Here is a 17,189-nt window from a genome sequence, read left to right on the forward strand (position 1 = left end):
CTGCATGAGTTCTATCTGTCTTTCATGTTCCCTTTGTCTTTCCTCAGCCTGAAATTTGGCTAATTCGAGCTGTAGTCAAGCCGCGGATTTTGCCATTCTAACCTCTCTGTTTTTACTAACTTTACACCCGAGGTTTAGAAATAAACAAACAAAACTTGGCTGTAAAATTTTGCTGTGCTGGAATAGAATACCTATTCTCTGATAGTGATTGTCAGCCTACAGAAAAAGACAATTCCCTTGTCTCTGCTCTGGGCCCAAATTAAAGCAAAAAACCTCCAACTACTTGGAAACCTGCTTACCCAGCCCAAAGGAAAAAAAAAATTCTTTTCAAACCTGTGCTCCTTGTAAAACAAAAACAAAAAAAAATCAAAATCCTAAAAAAAAAACCTGCCACTTTTGTCTCCAGGCAAATGGGTAGAGCACACCCCCCCTATTTACTTTTAGGAAGAAAAGAAAAAAAAAAACCTCTGGGTTGGAAGACTGTGAATTTCCCTGCAGGAGTTAAGTACCCTGCCTCCAGGCAAAGAAAACCTGCAATTCACAAGATAATCCCCTTTTGTCTCTGCTTGGCCACAAAGCAGAGAGAAACCAAGCTGCTTTCAGTTTCAAAGCTGCTTTCTGGACTTTCTTTCCAAAGAAAAAAAAATTTCCTTTTTAAAATCTGTATTTCTAGTTCAAAAAATCTCAACTGGATCTCAAATGATTTCAGGTTAATCCCACCACTGTGCCACCATGTCAAGGTTCCTCCCCCACTCTGAACTCTAGGGTACAGATGTGGGGACCTGCATGAAAAACCTCCTAAGCTTATCTTTACCAGCTTAGGTCAAAACTTCCCCAAGGTACAAAATATTACACCCGTTATCCTTGGAATGGCCGCTACCACCACCAAACTAATACTGGTTACTGGGGAAGAGCTGTTTGGACGCGTCTTTCCCCCCAAAATACTTCCCAAAACCTTGCACCCCACTTCCTGGACAAGGTTTGGTAAAAAGCCTCACCAATTTGCATAGGTGACCACAGACCCAAACCCTTGGATCTGAGAACAATGAAAAAGCATTCAGTTTTTACAAGAAGACTTTTAATAAAAAATAGAAGTAAATAGAAATAAAGAAATCCCCCCTGTAAAATCAGGATGTAGATATCTTACAGGGTAATTAGATTCAAAAACATAGAGAACCCCTCTAGGCAAAACCTTAAGTTACAAAAAAGATACACAGACAGAAATAGTTATTCTATTCAGCACAATTCTTTTCTCAGCCATTTAAAGAAATCATAATCTAACACATACCTAGCTAGATTACTTACTAAAAGTTCTAAGACTCCATTCCTGTTCTGTCCCTGGCAAGAGCAGCATACAGAGAGACACAGACCCTTTGTTTCTCTCCCTCCTCCCAGCTTTTGAAAGTATCTTGTCTCCTCATTGGTCATTTTGGTCAGGTGCCAGCGAGGTTACCTTTAGCTTCTTAACCCTTTACAGGTGAGAGGAGCTTTCCCCTGGCCAGGAGGGATTTCAAAGGGGTTTACCCTTCCCTTTATATTTATGACACCAGTTTACTGACGCTTTAAGCGTCAGCCTTCCTAACTCAAAGTACTCTTCAGGGCCAGAAACCATGGTTGGTTGTTTTTTTCCTTTAATCAAAAACATTGGGAAAGAAAAAAACGTTTATAATCCATGTCGCCACTCCTCCAGGACACTGGCATTCACATGGACTAATTTAGCATGTTCGTAGGTGTGCTTAGAAGATATCTGGGGGAGAAATGGGAATTTTAGTTGTTTGGTTTTTTGCTTTATATAGTATAGTGTCATTGCTAAAAGAACCCTATTTATGTGCATTCCTGATACTAAGGATTCGCTTTGACAGCTGATATATTCATTGGATGAGGATTTATTCAGAAAATAAACATTTGTTCTATTGTCATAATGTGCAGTATTTTTTTCTCTTTCCCCACAGACACATTATTTTTGCTCCAAGCAGCCACAACAAGTATGCTGGAGAGTCATTTCCAGGGATCTACGATGCCATGTTTGATATTGGAAACAAAGCAGATCAGCGCAAAGCCTGGGAAGAAGTAAAGAGGCAGATCTCCATTGCAGCCTTCACTGTGCAGGCTGCAGCAGGGACGCTGAAGGACCTCACGTAAACATATAAGCAACATACTCAGAAGGGAAAGACTGGAGTTGACAGCTGTGGAGCCCTCAAAAACAGAGCATTTACAGACAGGAGGAGGATTATTTAAAAACCTTGTTCTTTGCAAACAGTCCAGTCCTGTCAGTCTCCCTCCCTCACTTCCATTACATTTAACAACATTAAGGTATGATCCCTCTGAAACTCTATTAGGAGAGAGTGGAGTTGAGATCATTGTTCAAGTGAGATACTAAATTAAAAGACGTTCATTTCAAATAGCCACCTCATATTTAAAAACAACACCCCCCCCCCCACGCGCACAGAAAAAAACCCTGGTTTCCTTTCCACTTAACATGCTAAATTGCAGAAATCACAATTTTTGTAGTTTCACAGTTGTGCAATGTAATTAATCTAATATATTAGCCTGATTGTTTTGATGATTATCTTGTACTACTTTTATCAGTAAAACAGAACAGTCATCCTTATTTCCAACACTTTCTAACATATTAGTTAACTTTCTAGTATTTTCTACAGGGTTGCATAAATATACTCTAGGTGATGCCCTTACAACTCCCCTATTGCACAAGGAGTCACACAATGAGATGGGAATATCTCCTTAAAATGGTGTCACAGATGGCATGGGGGAAAGGTAGTGATCATGGAGAGTTCTGGGCTGAGAGCTCAGGTGACTCATCTATGTTACTTTTCTCTTAGCATCTTGACGCCATTTAAAAACAACAAGAAACCTCTCGGTCACTATTAATAAAAAGGTGGATGGGAACAATAAATGTCACCCATGAAATGGCCTCGCACAAATAGGCTTTCCGCCTGAGGATGAAGATCTATTTATCTGTGCCAAAGGTATTCCTAACTAAATCTATTTGTTTGTCTGTTTTCAAGGTATTTCTAATGCACAAGCAATTAGAAGCAAAGGAGACACTGATGACTTTGAAAGAGCCAAACTATTACTGTCTTCCTTAGACGCTCCGTTCAAGTTTTGCTATAAGTACAGTACACCTGCCATCTGTAAAATTTGTAGAGAAAGAAAAAAGTGGGACAAAGTACAAATTTAAACATGTATGAGTCTGGCATGCGGTTTACTCATATGATCAGCAGTGGCTGGCTCCACTGAGCACACAAGCCAACTCAAATCAGAGAGAGAAAAGACTTTCAAAGTTAGGTCAGCTCTCCAATCCCTGCCTCTCGGATTTTTCCTGATGGTGTAGTTCCTTGTGCTTTGTCCTGCCAATTTTAAATGACCCAAGAAATGAGGCTTCCAGCAGTTTTCTTGGAAGATTCCTCCATGTTCTCGTGGTTCTCACTGTCATGATGACATCCCCCACCCCCGCCAAACGTTTTGTTGCACCATAAACTATTCCTCTCCTTCCTTCATGTTTGCATCCTTCAGTTACATGGTTATTATCCCCTATAGCAGTGGTGGGCAACCTGCAGCCTGTCAGGGTAATCCACTGGCAGGTCGCGAGACAGTTTGTTGTGACAAACGTGCTGGCCGCTGCCTCCCACAGCTCCCATTGGCCAGGGACAGCGAACGGCAGCCACTGGGAGCTATGGGTGGCCGTGCCTGCGGACGGTCAACGTAAACAAACTGTCTCGCGGCCCACCAGCGGATTACCCTGACGGGCCGCAGGTTGCCCATTACTGCCCTATAGTCATCATTTGGCCCAGCTGTGCATATTTAGCTCTTCCTCTTTCCTCATAAATCAGTCCCTCAGATACTGCAGCTAAAAAAAAATAATGGAAGTGGTCTGGCACATTACATCATCCAGTTGGTTTTCAGATTTTTCTACATCTGATTTTTATCTAAAGCTTTGATTTATTGAGCATTCTTTTTCTCTGTTTCCCCCCAGCTCTCTATAATGCTCTCAGCCGTGCTAGCACCAGAAAATGACACTCCTTAATCAGTCTGATGTTCTTGAATAATTTTTTTTTAAAGTAAAGGGTCAGATTATGGCCAGTCCTGCAAAGTTTCCCAGGGAAATATGGGGGGGAGTATACAAAGAGCTGTCCCCCTTCTCTAAACCGCCTCTTGCTTGCATCACTGTACAAAGTCCAGACAACAACAGCACAGTCCTTGCTTTCCATAAGTGATAGCTCCAGACTAGTGTGAGCAGTGGCATTATTGGACACAAGGGCAGAGCCATAGCTCCTCTTCCCTTCACAGCCAGCTTGTGCTTAGTTGTCTTAATCACCCTTTGTTTGGCAGCTCCTTTACACATGCTGCTGTGGTGGTGATGTATGCTTAGGAACAACCGGGAAAGTAGAGGAATGAGTGCTGAGTGCACTGAGTAACTTTCTATAGTGTGCCTCCTTTTCCAGCACTGCTGTCTAAAGGGAAAGAATGAGGATAACATTTGACCTTTATAAACCAAGAGAAAGTGTGGCAAGGCTTAATGTTTGACTTATACCAGTTAATGGCGCCATCTAGTTAGGCTATGCCTGGGATGCAAATAATTAGCATGCACTTACCAAAACTTGTCTGTTAATATTTGTGAGTTTCTTTACATTAGTGGTAACGTTTATGGTCCCTTGATTATAAAAACTGAAAGCCAAACGAGGAGATTTATTACCCAGGTGGGGAGCCCTGCCTAAATGGATTTTCCTGGCAGTTTACTAAGGGATGCTTCCTGAAAATGGATCTGTGTGGACACAGGAATGCACCCACATGGATCCATTTGCAGAACGTAGGCCCAAGGGTGAAATTCACTGTGGTACAGGGGTCCAGTGCAAGTCTTATGTACTAATTACCTTTCACTTAAACAACCTAAAGGCCTTTTGTTGGGATTCTGCACTGAGGAATTTCACTCTCAGACATTGTCAGGCTCTATTTACCAGAGTAACAGTTTTGGTTGTCAAAGTGCAGAAATTCATCATCTCAGATTAACAAAGATGGGCAGCTGAGTTAAATCACGAATTAAACCAATTTCTTAATCATTAAAAGGGCTCTAAAACTCTGAATAGAAAAGTTGCCTATGGCCAGGATCCACAAAGGAATTTACATGTTATGATCGCTGAGTATTGCACATTTGCTCTTCTCAAAATCCCCAAAGACAAACTCACCAAGCTTGTTAATCCAGGCATTGATTTGTACACCCACAGTTACCAACAGATTATTTTGATTGTAGTTAGTGTTTTTAAAAGCACCTGCCAAAAGGCAGAAGGAACCCAAGTATAAATTTAACCAGTTATGAGGAAACTTTAACTAACATTGTTCAGTGCTTCCTTTGTTTTGAGCAATGGTATTAAAGAATGTGGTGGTGACTTAGAAAAACAACAGTGTTTACTGAATATTAATTTACAAAATATGATCAAGAGATGGGATGCTGTCAAGTGTTACCAAGAACTCCTGTCTCCCCAGAAGACTATCCATCTTGCATATGCACCGTCTTAAAGCAGACAGGGAACACAACCATGCATGAGATCAATAAAATGACACAGGCCTCCAACATCCAGCGGAAGAGAAACTCTGTTTCTGAGAAGGGAGCAGCATATTTGTAGGGGAGAAAATACGAGAGGGAGAGAAATGAGGGGAAAGAATGAGAAAGAGACGGACTGAGAGAGAGGAGCTGTGTGATACGGAGGGACAGAACAAGGGAGGAGCACCTTCTCCCCAGTTTAGGAGCAGGGAAAGCTCGACCTATTCCCCCCGCCTTGGGAAAAACATGTTGCAGCTCCCACTGCCCTGCTCCTGTCTGGTTAAAGAAATGATGGTTTTTTGTTGGCTGTTCTCCCTCCTCCCTTCCAGAGAAATAGAAGCATCTCCAGCCCCTCTCACCAAGCTAAAATTTCTCTTTGTCCCTGGGAGAATGGGTTTTCCTGAGGCCTGTATATGTTGATTCTGTTGTTTTCCCACGAGGCAGCTATGTGGGATAACGACTTAATGTTTCAACACAAGGTTCCTCAGTGGCATTCATAGACAATTTGTGTGTGTGTGTGTACATGAAGATGTTCTAGAATGATCCACTGGGAAGAAGAAAGATACGTGCTTGGTGTGTGACTCTCCTTATACAGACCTCCACCCCACCCTTTTATTCTAGACACAGGACAATATTTTAACATATTACACTAATAAATGGCTAAAGTGCATGTGGCCTTCTAGTGGCTGGTCCACAGATAAGAGTCTACTATAGCTCTCAGCTAGAGGAATTAAGGCTGTAGCTGAAGTGGCAGAACTACTTTTACACTTGAAGGTCCTAGGGTTAGTCCCCACTGTTGACCCCTAGTACTGGTTGTGACACTGAATGGACCCATACATAGCAATAAAATCACATCATACTTTCTAACTGGTGCTCGTCTCATTCTCATCCTCCTCTCCCACTCCCCTGTTCATCATCACATGCAGTATTATGTCTAACTTCATCTGTTAATGCCTAAAAGCAGAAATCTGTCAGTTTGCTGTCTGTTAAATGCCACACATGCACCTGCGGTGCTAAATAAACGCTAATAATACACCATGTGTTCCCAGCTGTCGTTTCCGTAGGTGGAATTCCATCTGGCATCTCAAATGAGCTACTGGAGTGGAAGGTTTCTCTGTTCTGAATTCTAGTGAGAGCTTTGCAAGCTGTCATCAAGTAGTTAAAAACAATAATAGTAATCACAAAACTGGACATGCTTCTCACTTGTCCAAGAAAACAGGCACAATCTGACTAAGGTGCTAAAGCCATAGATGTGAGTGAGAGCAGAATCCCCAAGTGATATAATTGTGTTATCAGTGTCTGTTCTGAAAAGCCACTGCCAAGTTCCTAGGAAGTGATCTAAACATTAACCAGATCTTCCACCTGTTTTTGAATGGCTTCAGCTCAGCTGCCTGTATTTGAGGAAGGAGTTTTATGCAGAGCACAGTCATTTCTTTTAGCATTCCTTGCTGGGCTCATCCTTTCTGTGTGGTGGTGAAACGAGAGCTGAGGTCATGTCCAGGGGTCCCCAGGAAGCTTTCACACCTTCAACCTTAACCTATAATCTGATCTTATAATTGGATCCAGTGTGGATAGGTCTTTGTGCCCCTTGACTTCAGTGAGGCTCTGCACGGAAGTAAGATTCCACCTTCAGGATCAGGGTCCTAATAGACTTTAAAAGGAAAATGTGCAATTGACTAGCAACTTTCCACTTATCTTAGATAAGATGTCTGAATCCTTGTGTAAGTGGGGGAACTTTCCTGGCTTCTGCACTACCCCAGTGAAGTGGGCTAGCGAAAGGATCTGAGTCCTCGCTCCCACTTCCTTTACCCAGTGGCCTCCCTTCCCTTGAGGACTCCCCTTCCACTCTCCTGTCTGGAGAGTCCTCGTAACCCCAACAAGCCTGGGCCCAGGATTCCTGGGGGGCTCAACCCCCAACCCTGCTGTGGTCACCTAGGACAGGGGCTAGGGTGTCCCCACTCCAGGGTACTCTCTCTGCACTGGGCACTTCTCTGACCCACTGACCATTATATACAAGTTAAAGCAAATGCAAGTTATTTAATCAACAATTAATTTTAAAAAGAATAAGGAAAAATGGGAAAGGTTAAAGGAAACACATCAACCCGCTCTGTGGCAGGGAACATCACAAACAGTGTCTCTGGAATGTCAGGGCAGTTCACAGTCTGTTCCTTGTGAGTCCCAGGCCTTCTTCTCAGGCCCTGGCTGAGCTGCAGGGATGCTGTGGGTTGGACACTTGCTCTGGTGTGGCCACACGCTCTCAGGCTCTAAGTGGTAGGACCCTTCTTCCCAGTGTCGCCCCTGCCCTGTCGGGGTTACGATCCAAGCCTGGCCTGCAAAACCTCTTGGCTGAGGCGTTTCCCTGTGCTGGGCCTGCTGCCCAGGGTCCCCCTTGCTCTCCCCAGCTGCTCACCGCACCCAGCTCCAGACTGCTCCAGCCCCAGCTCCACCACTCTGTCTCTGCTGCTCTGCCGCCAGCTCCCTGGGCTGCTTCTCTGGCCCCTCTGGCTCTGGTTGCTGCAGCTCTGCTCCCAGGGCAAGTCTGCTCTCTCTGGGCTGTGCCTCTGGCTTTGGGGCTGCAGCTCTGCTCCCAGAACAGGGTCTGCTCTCTCTGGGCTGCTTTTCTGGTCCCTCTGGATCTGGCACAGCTCTGCTCCCCAGCTCAGCCTGGGCCCCTGCTTTCTCCTTAGCTCGGCCCCACTCTGTCTGACCCAGGCAATTCCAGCTCACAGGGCGGATGGGACCTCCCTGGCCTCCTGACTCCCTGATTAGCCTGCCCACCCTGTCATTCAGGCTGACCTGGGGCATTGGCCTCTCCCCATTGTTCCTGGGGGCTGTCAGTCTCAGGATCCTGATTCCCCATTGACCCTTCCCCCTTTTTAGTACTGGGAGCTAGCCAACTAAAACACCCCCACTGAATGTTAGTAAGGGGGCAACAGTCCCCTTACACGTGGGCCTGTCTCACAGCATGCTGTACTTAGCAGTACAAATCCATGGGAAGAAGTTCTATGGGAGATTTGGCTAAGTAAGAACTGCAAGATTTGCCTGTAAGAGCCTTTGGAACCAATCACATAAGCTATACAAAGCTGCTGATTATGGGCAACAATTTTGCAACTTTTGGTTTCAGCATCAGCTTAATTGGATGAGTTTTGTAAATAATCCCAGAGACAGTGGAAGTCAGTTGTATTTAGAGCTGGTCCAACTATTCATCACGGAGCCTGTTATCAACTTGACAATAAATAACAATAAAGAATCAGCAACAGCCCTTTGTGCTTCTCCAGCCTTTTCTTCCCTTCCAAGGCATCAACCTAATCTCCTACTGTAGCCCATTCTACCATAACAAATGGGAAATGAATATAGAAAGAGTAACTTTTAAATAAAAGCAGGGGAGAGAATTGTCACAAATTGTCCTTCAGAACAACTGCTCTCCTTTGTGTTGCTCTGGGTCCATTTTAGATATAGATATTTTCTTGCTACTATTTTCTGGTCTGTGGGTGTAAAAGAAAAACACTTGTTTTATCTTAAAATGTCCTTACAGGGATAAAATTTGCCTCAAAGTCTTACAAGGGACCAGGGCCACAGATTTAGGGGATCCAGGTTGCATCCCTGCTGCTGCCACTGACAACAGCCTAACCTTGGGCATCATTTAAATCTCGCTGTGCCTCAGTTTCCCCACCTGTAAAATGGGGGTGATGACGTCCCCGCTGGTGGGGAGCAGATTGAGGGTCTCGGATAAAAGACGCTGATGCTAAGCCTTATAACAGAAACAGCCCGCAACGCAAGCACAAGATTTTCCTCCTAGCGCCTCCCTTGGTGGAGCAGCTGCCCTGCCGCTCGGCCTCGCTTGGCAGCTCCGCTCCCTGCCAAAGGGGACGGGCCGAGCGGGCCGCGGCTCCCAGCGTGACACATCACACATGGGCTCGTGCTTCGCTCGGCCAGGGCGCCACTCGCGGGGAGCAGGGAGACCCGGCGGGGGCGGAGAGGGGCCCTGGCCCCGCGCTGTGCCTGGGGGCTGGAGCCATGGGCGGGAGGCAGGGCGCCCTGCGCACCGGGCTGGGCTGCGCCCTGCTGCTGGCCCTCTTCCTGCTGGGCTTCCTGGGAGGTGAGTATGGAGCGCCCCGCGCGGAGACCAGCTGGGGGCCCAGAGCTCAGCCAGGGATTGAACCGGGGATTTACAGACTGTTCACACACACACAGCCCATCTCCTCCCCATACACACACACACCCCTCATCTCCTCCCCATAACACACACACATTCCCCCATCTCCTCCTCCCCCACACACTCCCCCCTCATCTCCTCCCCATACACCACACACACACACCCCATCCCTCCCACTGCTCCTTCCCCACCCCAGTACATAGTCTCCTTCTCCTCTCCCTCTTCAAATATGTGCAACCGCTTTCCCCCCACAGGCACATAACCTCCTAGGCACTCAGCCCTCCACACCCAACTCCCCGGGTACTATTCTATAGACATACCACCACTTCCACACACCATCCTCCACCATACAGTCCCCTTTATTATTTCCATCTCCCAAACATTTACCAGATCTGCACTTTAAACTTCCCTACCCTGTGTAAAGAGAAAAGGAGTACTTCTGGCACCTTAGAGACTAACCAATTTATCTGAGCATAAACTTTCGTGAGCTACAGCTCGCTTTATCAGATGCATGCAGCGGAAAATACAGTGGGGAGATTTTATATACACAGAGAACATGAAACAATGGGTGTTACCATACACACTGTCTGAAACCTACCCTGTGTATGTGTGAAGGTTAAGAATAGCACCCAGAGGGATTTTACTGCTTGTCAGCGACTTCCAAAATATTCACCTTCTTTAGAGGGTTTCAAAAAAAGGCTGTCCTTTCCTTCCATTCCCAGCCACCTGCATGACTGGGGTGAGGGTTTATATGTGTGTGTGTGTGTGTCCATGTTTACTGCTAAATTGGCGGAGTGAACTGGTAGCTTCTTAACAAGGAGTCTGATTATCTGATTCAAGAAATACAGTTTGGAAATTACAGAGGGTTGTGCTTTTCCTCCTTGTTTTATTGTAAAAGGTGGGGATGCGGCTTCCATTTGCTGCCATCATAGAGTTTAAGGTCTGAGTAACTCTGAACCTTTGGGTTTTGAAATAAGGGACTGTCAACTGACAACTCACAGGTGGGTTACTGCACTCCTATGGGATCCCCATTTACTCCAGTGGGTCTTTGCATGGGCACAGAGGTCTGACTGTACAGTCACTTGCAATATAGGGCCTGAAATGCTTAAAACTGATCAGGCTAAACATTAAAAGGATCTGGTCAATCTCAAACAAACAAACCAACCCAATACTTCTGCCCTTTTTCAAAAGAAACTTTTTTACAGAACACACTTAAGATGACTATTACTGAAAGATCCTAGCGACAAAGAGTCTCTTTCAGTTTTCCATTGTGCACTTGACATCACTGTTGTGGATTGTCAGTTTCATTGAAGTCATTTTCCATGTTTATGTGGGTTTTCTGCTACAGAGGAGCAACACCACAAACATTTGCAATGAATGACAGTATTTGACAATGCAGTATTTGAAAATACTTTTAACTTTCCCCCTCCTCCCCTGAACACCAAATAACTATTATGGAGCTGGCGGGAGGTCATGGAATCCTAGGCTTTGGTCCTGAAAATGCTCATGCACATGCTTTAAGTTAAATACCTGAGCAAATTCATTCAGGTAGGGGTCAGTCCCTCTCACTGTTCAGCAAAGGTTCACTGTGAATATGATGGGTCCGATTCTCCTCTCATTGTGAACTGGTAGTACTCCATTCAAGTTACAGGTCTAAAACTGCTGACAGAAGAATCTGGTTAAACGATATTCTATATTTATCATGTGTGCTCATATAAATACAGGAGTGACCTGTCACTTCATCATGATCCAGTAACAATAAACATTTTACTTTGTAATTCCTTTTATATTTTAGGCCACAGTCCAGCAAACACTTAGGGATCTGCTAAAATGTCAGCATGTGAATAGTTCCATTGACTTTAATGGGATTACTTGTGTTTAAAGTTAAGCATGTTCACAAATACTTGAGCATTGTAGGGCTTGGTAAGTATCAGACTTTAATGATATTTTTCAGGCTGGTTAATGAAACCTACTAAAAAAACAACTAGCTCAGCAGATGCCTATCAAAATGTGAGACAGAAACTTGTGGCTGAAATGAAAGCAGAAAACATCAAGCAGTTTCTTGGGTAAGCTTTATCCTTTTTGGTTTTCAAATAATTATATCAACCACAAAAGCCATAAGTTGTAACATTAGCCCCATGGCAGAGCATTTGTTGGCTGTGCTGTTATGATATCTTTTATGTTTTGGGATTACTTGGTTTGTGCACAATGTTGAGAAAAGAAATAAAACATGCTCTCATTTTAATGGTTTTTTCCAATAATAATTTTTAGAAATTATTGTACTCCAAAGTGTTCTTTTCTCCAAATAGACTGATAAAGCTTGAAAAGTAGAGGATGTGATATATATATATATATATATATATAGATAGATAGATAGATAGATATATATAATATTTCTATTTACACAAGTTTTTTTTTGTATATTTGCTATATAAATGTAGATGTTAAAGGAATACATAGTGTTGCAAGACTGTGCAGACAAAACTTATCTACATGCAGACCATTGAAAAATCTATGGTTTGAACAATATGATTTTCTCATTGAAAAATTCATGCTGTTAGTTATGTTGCTTTTATTAAGGTTATCTATGCAGTTCTGTAAGTTCTCTGTTTTTTTATACAAAAGCCTTTCCATTATCTGAACTCCAGCTAGTTTAACATTTCCCCCCTGCATCTTACATTATTTAAGTCCTAAGATCAATAAAGAACTTTGCTTTAGTCTCGAACAGATACCTTAGAAAAGGAAAATGTTTTATGTGTTGCAGATGGACAGCTATTACATGATAAATAATATAGCTAGTGATTCATTAATCTCTGTGTCTCAGCACCTAGTGACTCAATTAGCTGGGGTAAAGTAGAAAGCAATTTATCTTGTAGAAATATATTAATGTTACATTTTTAGATATTTAAAAATTCCTCACGTATGGCGATTTAAGAACCAAAAAGCTGGACATGTCTGGGAAAATACGGACGTATGGTAACCCTATGTATGAAGAGCAAAAGACACATCAGTAGCCTTTACTTCTGTCATGTATGTCACTGGAAATGAAAACAATGACTCTTGCACACGTTTACTTTTGGATAATGTAATCAAAAATATCCCCAAAAGCCAATATAAATCAGCGTTGGTTAGTAACATATGTTGATATTCAGCATTTGACAGTGTGAGGATGCCTCTAGGACACCGTACAACTCATGACTAATTTGATTTCTATATTATTTTATTTATTTTAAACCTAAGTGCTTTCACTTCTAACATGAATTAGAGAGCAAAAACTACATAGACCCTGTCTTGTTTTTTGTTGCTCACAGTAAATTAGAGAGTTGAGAGAGAGAGAGCATACAAAAGTCTAGGAAAGGTACACACTGAAAACAGTGTGAAATTTCTCAGTAATTATGCTGAAGTCTCTGGGCCACAGGGAATTATCCATATCTAGTCTGCTTGTTTTCATGATGCCAGAACACCTTCTGTACACTTTAAAGCAGGAACTGCAGAAATTTTTACATTAATTCACTATCCAAAGACTATGTTAAAGGTGTTGTAAAAGAAATACAAAATTAAGGCTTCCACATCACACTCTCGTTCCCTCAAGCTATTCAATCTATTCTCACAGGGTAGGAGAAGCAAAACTTCAACATCAGAAAATCAGGAAATGCAGAGGTACAAGTAATACCTCCCACATCACATAACCTTAACTGTGCACCCATTTGATCACTGCTCTAAGGAGGAGAGTGAGACCACAAGAAAAAACATATGAAGTGAACCCTAATGTATCTTTAAAAATCACTTTAATATGGGACCAAAAGCGTTAATATGCAACAACCATAATTGTATGGTTATTGAGTGGAGCCATTAGGGGGCAAAGTTAAGGCTGTTTATGTGCATTTCTATACCTTAACATGTGGATTTCTTTTACATTTAAATTTAACTTTGAAGTTTCTGGCTTTATTGGGGGGGGGGGTGAAGTGTTGGCAGGGGTCCAGCTCCCTCCTCCCTCTCAGTTCCCAAACACAGTTTGCCGGAAAATAACAGTTCAGAGTCCAGTTTGCAGGCAATTCAGTGGGTTTATTGGGGCTAAATAAACAAGCATATTCTGAAACCCTTCACACCAGCTGGACTAGCTTTATATGCCGGTAGAGTTTTCCTTTTTCCCTTCCCCAACTACAGTGCTAGAACCCCCTTCTTCTCCTAACCCTTTGCTTCGCACGCCGGTGGAGCTCCCTCTTCTCCCCCCCTCTTCTTGGCAAACTTAATTATACTTGTAGTGACACTCCCCTGGTATCACCCCTTCCAATATATGGTCATGTTCCGTTCTGGGGGTCCTGAGTCTGGGGTCGACAGGACCACCTCTTTTGTACCTGGTGGGAGAGGTAAGGAGCGGTGTTTCTTTTGGTCATGGTTACTCTCTTGCAGACTCTGCATTTCCTCCTTACACCCTCCCCTCCAGCTACTTGGTAACCATTGCAACCTCTTGCTTGATTAGCCCCTTATCTTCAAGGCTACCAGCTCGGTGCGTGGGGAGGAGGGGTACAGTCTTGTGCTTTCACTTATATTCTCTTACTTGCTTATTTAGCCTCTTCAAATCAAAAGCAAGGCCAAAAGCAAAATTATTATTATTTAGTCTCTACCCTATTTACTTCACATTCTCCTAACTGGGAGGATAACCCTAAATTATTTATATGTAACTTAATGTAATGTGTTTTTTGTTTGGGAATTATAACCCCAGATCCATAAAGGTATTTAGGCACCTAAACCCCAGATTTAGGCACCTATATGTTGGATTCAGGTGCCTAAATCCCAGTTTTGTCTCCACAATGATCCACAAAACTGCTACCTAAACCTGTAGGCATCTAAATTCACTTTGCACCTAAGTTTCTGCCTCTAGGTATGCATGCTGCTGCCTCCCTCTAGGCGTTCAGCCAACTGTCTCCCACCTAAGCCTTAGAGCAAGTCACAAATGGGGGAACACATGCATTCGTCCACCTAATTTTCATGCAGAGCCCAATCTGGTTGGTGTGATTAGTGGCTGCCTCCCAAATGGAACCCCATTGAAAATCTGGCAGGTGGAGGTGTGACCCACTTTATATCTTTTCTCCCAGTGATTAGAACACTCACCTGGGATATGGGAGACCCAGGTTCAATTCCCCCCTCTCTGCCAAACGGGGAGAAAGGATTTGAGCAGGCGGTCTCCCTCTTCTCAGGAGAGTGCTCTAACCCCTGTTACTCAGAGTGAAAAGCTGAGCTGATTTGTCTTAGCACAGCAGGAAAGATCTCTTTGCACATTATCCTGCCCCAGGCTCTGGTAACTATGTTGTACCGCTCACAGTTTCATCTAAGGGACTTAACCATAACAACTTACTTCTTGCATGTGTTATGAAGATTAGCCTACTTGGACTCCTCTGTCAAATGCTTTTCTGAACTCTCTGCTTACCCATGACTCTGTTTTATTTTAGTTCGTTTACAAAGTTTCCTCACCTGGCAGGAACAGAACAGAACCTTCACCTTGCTAAACAAATTCAAGCCCAGTGGAAGGAATTTGGATTGGATTCAGCAGAGCTGGTTCATTATGATGTCCTCCTTTCCTACCCGAATGAAACTCAGCCCAACTATGTCTCAATTATTGATGATCAAGGGAATGAGGTGATCTTATTTTAGTCAACTGTATGTAGAATAGCTCTTTCAAGAAATGGGGTCAGGTTCTGCCCCCACTCACACCTGTGCATCTTCATTGTGTTTTATAATCTGATGAAAAGCCTCTTTATTAGAAAGGGAAATCCAGTGCTGCTGGGTTATGTCACCCAATCTCTTGGACTAATGTTTAGAAATGGTTTCTGCCAGGACAGATCAGTGGGGATTGCTTACATCTTGCAAACACAAAAAAGGAATCCACTGCCTTATTGCGCCCTCCTTGTTTTGCTGTGCAGCAAACCAAGCACAAGGCAGGTTTTGTGTATGGCGAAGCCATCCCCACCCCAAGATCGAATACCAATATTTCACTGCTTTTCAGGTACAGTTTTGACAACTCCATATGTTTGGGGGGTTTTTTCTTCTGGCTTCCTTCCTCAAAGTGCCTAGTGCACTGAAGTAGACGTAATGATGCATGAATGCATTACATGCCTACCTTCTCTGCAGAATGCAATAATACAATGCAGGGGCTACATGAGTCATCTAGAATTAAGATTTTGGAAAGAATATGGAATATCGAGTAACCATGCAAATGAAGTGAAAACTTAGTTTATCCAATTTATTTGTTATAGGAGGGGCAGATAGCACTGCCATTATTTAGGTTGCCCAACACTTCCCATTCTAGGATCCTCTTTTCAGTAACTTACACCATTACCAAACTGTAACCATCTGAAATTTGCCATGCTGCATGTCTGCCTCATGCTGAATTTTATTTTTTTATTTTTTTAATTTCAGCCAAACAAGTACAGCTGTTTCTGAGAATGAGGTTAGGGGAAAATATATTGTTTTGCCCACGTTAAATTCTGATGACCTTTTATCTAAGAAGCTCTGTAGTCCCCATGCTTTGGAGCAGAGACTTGGAATTTGGCAGGGAGGTTGCCTTTGTGACAGGGATGTGCCTTTTGTTCTCCCTCTGAAAAATCTATCCAAATTTGGTCAAGTTATAAACCTCTGAAGAATTGGGGTTTGCACATGATCAGTAGCTACTTGGTAGAGCTTCACAGCTAAATTCCCGGAAGATTCTGTACGTATTGAGCATACTCCAGCCTAGGGCTGAGCAGGAGTTTCCAGGACTCTGGGCTGCTGCAAGCTGGGCACCAGGACTGAGAGTAGGGCAGCTGTCTCCTCTGTGCTCACTGGGCTCCCTCTGCTGACATCCCAACAGTGGAAAAAGGAAAGCCACTTGAATGGAATGCAGAGTGGACAGGAGCCAGACGAGGGCAGAGACAGGGAGAGGAGATTGGGAAAAGGAGCCTGTGGGGTGGAGAAAACTGGAACTGAGAGCTAAGGTGGGGGGTGACTGAGATGAGGAGCTGGTGATGAGGAAGATTGGGACTGGCCACAAGTGAGGTGGAGGGGAAGTCAGCATTAACAAGGAACCAGGGTGTGGGAGAAGCATTGGCAAGGAGACTGGGATAATTAAGGAAGGGAAGGGAAGACCGTGAGTGTAGGGAGACTGGGATGGAAAGTCTAAACGGAGGAGACTAGAAGTGGCTGGCATGGAAATGGGGATTGAAATGAGAAACTTATGGAGCAGAAACTGGGACTGGCTATGTGAGGAGAATGGGACTGGAATGAGGAACTTGGGTGGGGAAGAGGCAGGACTAGGACAGGTATAGGCTGAAGGGTGAGGGGCCAAAGGGGTGAAGTTTAGGGTGAATTGGCAGGACAGTGTGTGCCCACTGGAGCACTATCCCCTCCAAGCTATGAAATTACACACACACACACAAAGAACATTATTGTGGTTGCAGAGTCAAGCACTGAAAAGTTAGGAAATGCCAGAATCCT

General features: G+C 43.7%; 2 protein-coding genes across 6 annotated transcripts in view; both read left to right on the plus strand.

The window, feature by feature from the left end:
* The window catches only part of LOC125632972 (glutamate carboxypeptidase 2-like), a 59,857-nt gene extending 53,261 nt beyond the window's left edge, over positions 1–6,596 (plus strand). For 2 of the 3 annotated variants that reach the window (XM_048841989.2, XM_048841998.2), the window contains exon 19: positions 1,953–6,596. In XM_048841989.2, the coding sequence (XP_048697946.2) occupies positions 1,953–2,142 (190 nt within the window). In that variant the 3' untranslated portion in view covers positions 2,143–6,596. The remainder of the gene's footprint in view (positions 1–1,952) is intronic. The other variant, XR_007355454.2, reaches the window with a different exon arrangement.
* Positions 6,597–9,426: 2,830 nt separating this feature from the next.
* Positions 9,427–17,189, plus strand: part of NAALAD2 (N-acetylated alpha-linked acidic dipeptidase 2) — a 50,195-nt gene continuing 42,432 nt past the window's right edge. For all 3 annotated transcript variants that reach the window (XR_007355455.2, XM_048842017.2, XM_048842031.2), the window contains exons 1-3: positions 9,427–9,659; positions 11,671–11,782; positions 15,170–15,356. Coding sequence is in view for 2 of the 3 variants with exons in the window: in XM_048842017.2 (XP_048697974.2) it covers positions 9,578–9,659; positions 11,671–11,782; positions 15,170–15,356 (381 nt within the window). In the remaining variant the exon portion in view is untranslated. The remainder of the gene's footprint in view (positions 9,660–11,670; positions 11,783–15,169; positions 15,357–17,189) is intronic.

Source organism: Caretta caretta, chromosome 1 (assembly GCF_965140235.1).
Source record: "Caretta caretta isolate rCarCar2 chromosome 1, rCarCar1.hap1, whole genome shotgun sequence".
Classification (NCBI taxonomy): Eukaryota; Metazoa; Chordata; order Testudines; family Cheloniidae; genus Caretta; species Caretta caretta.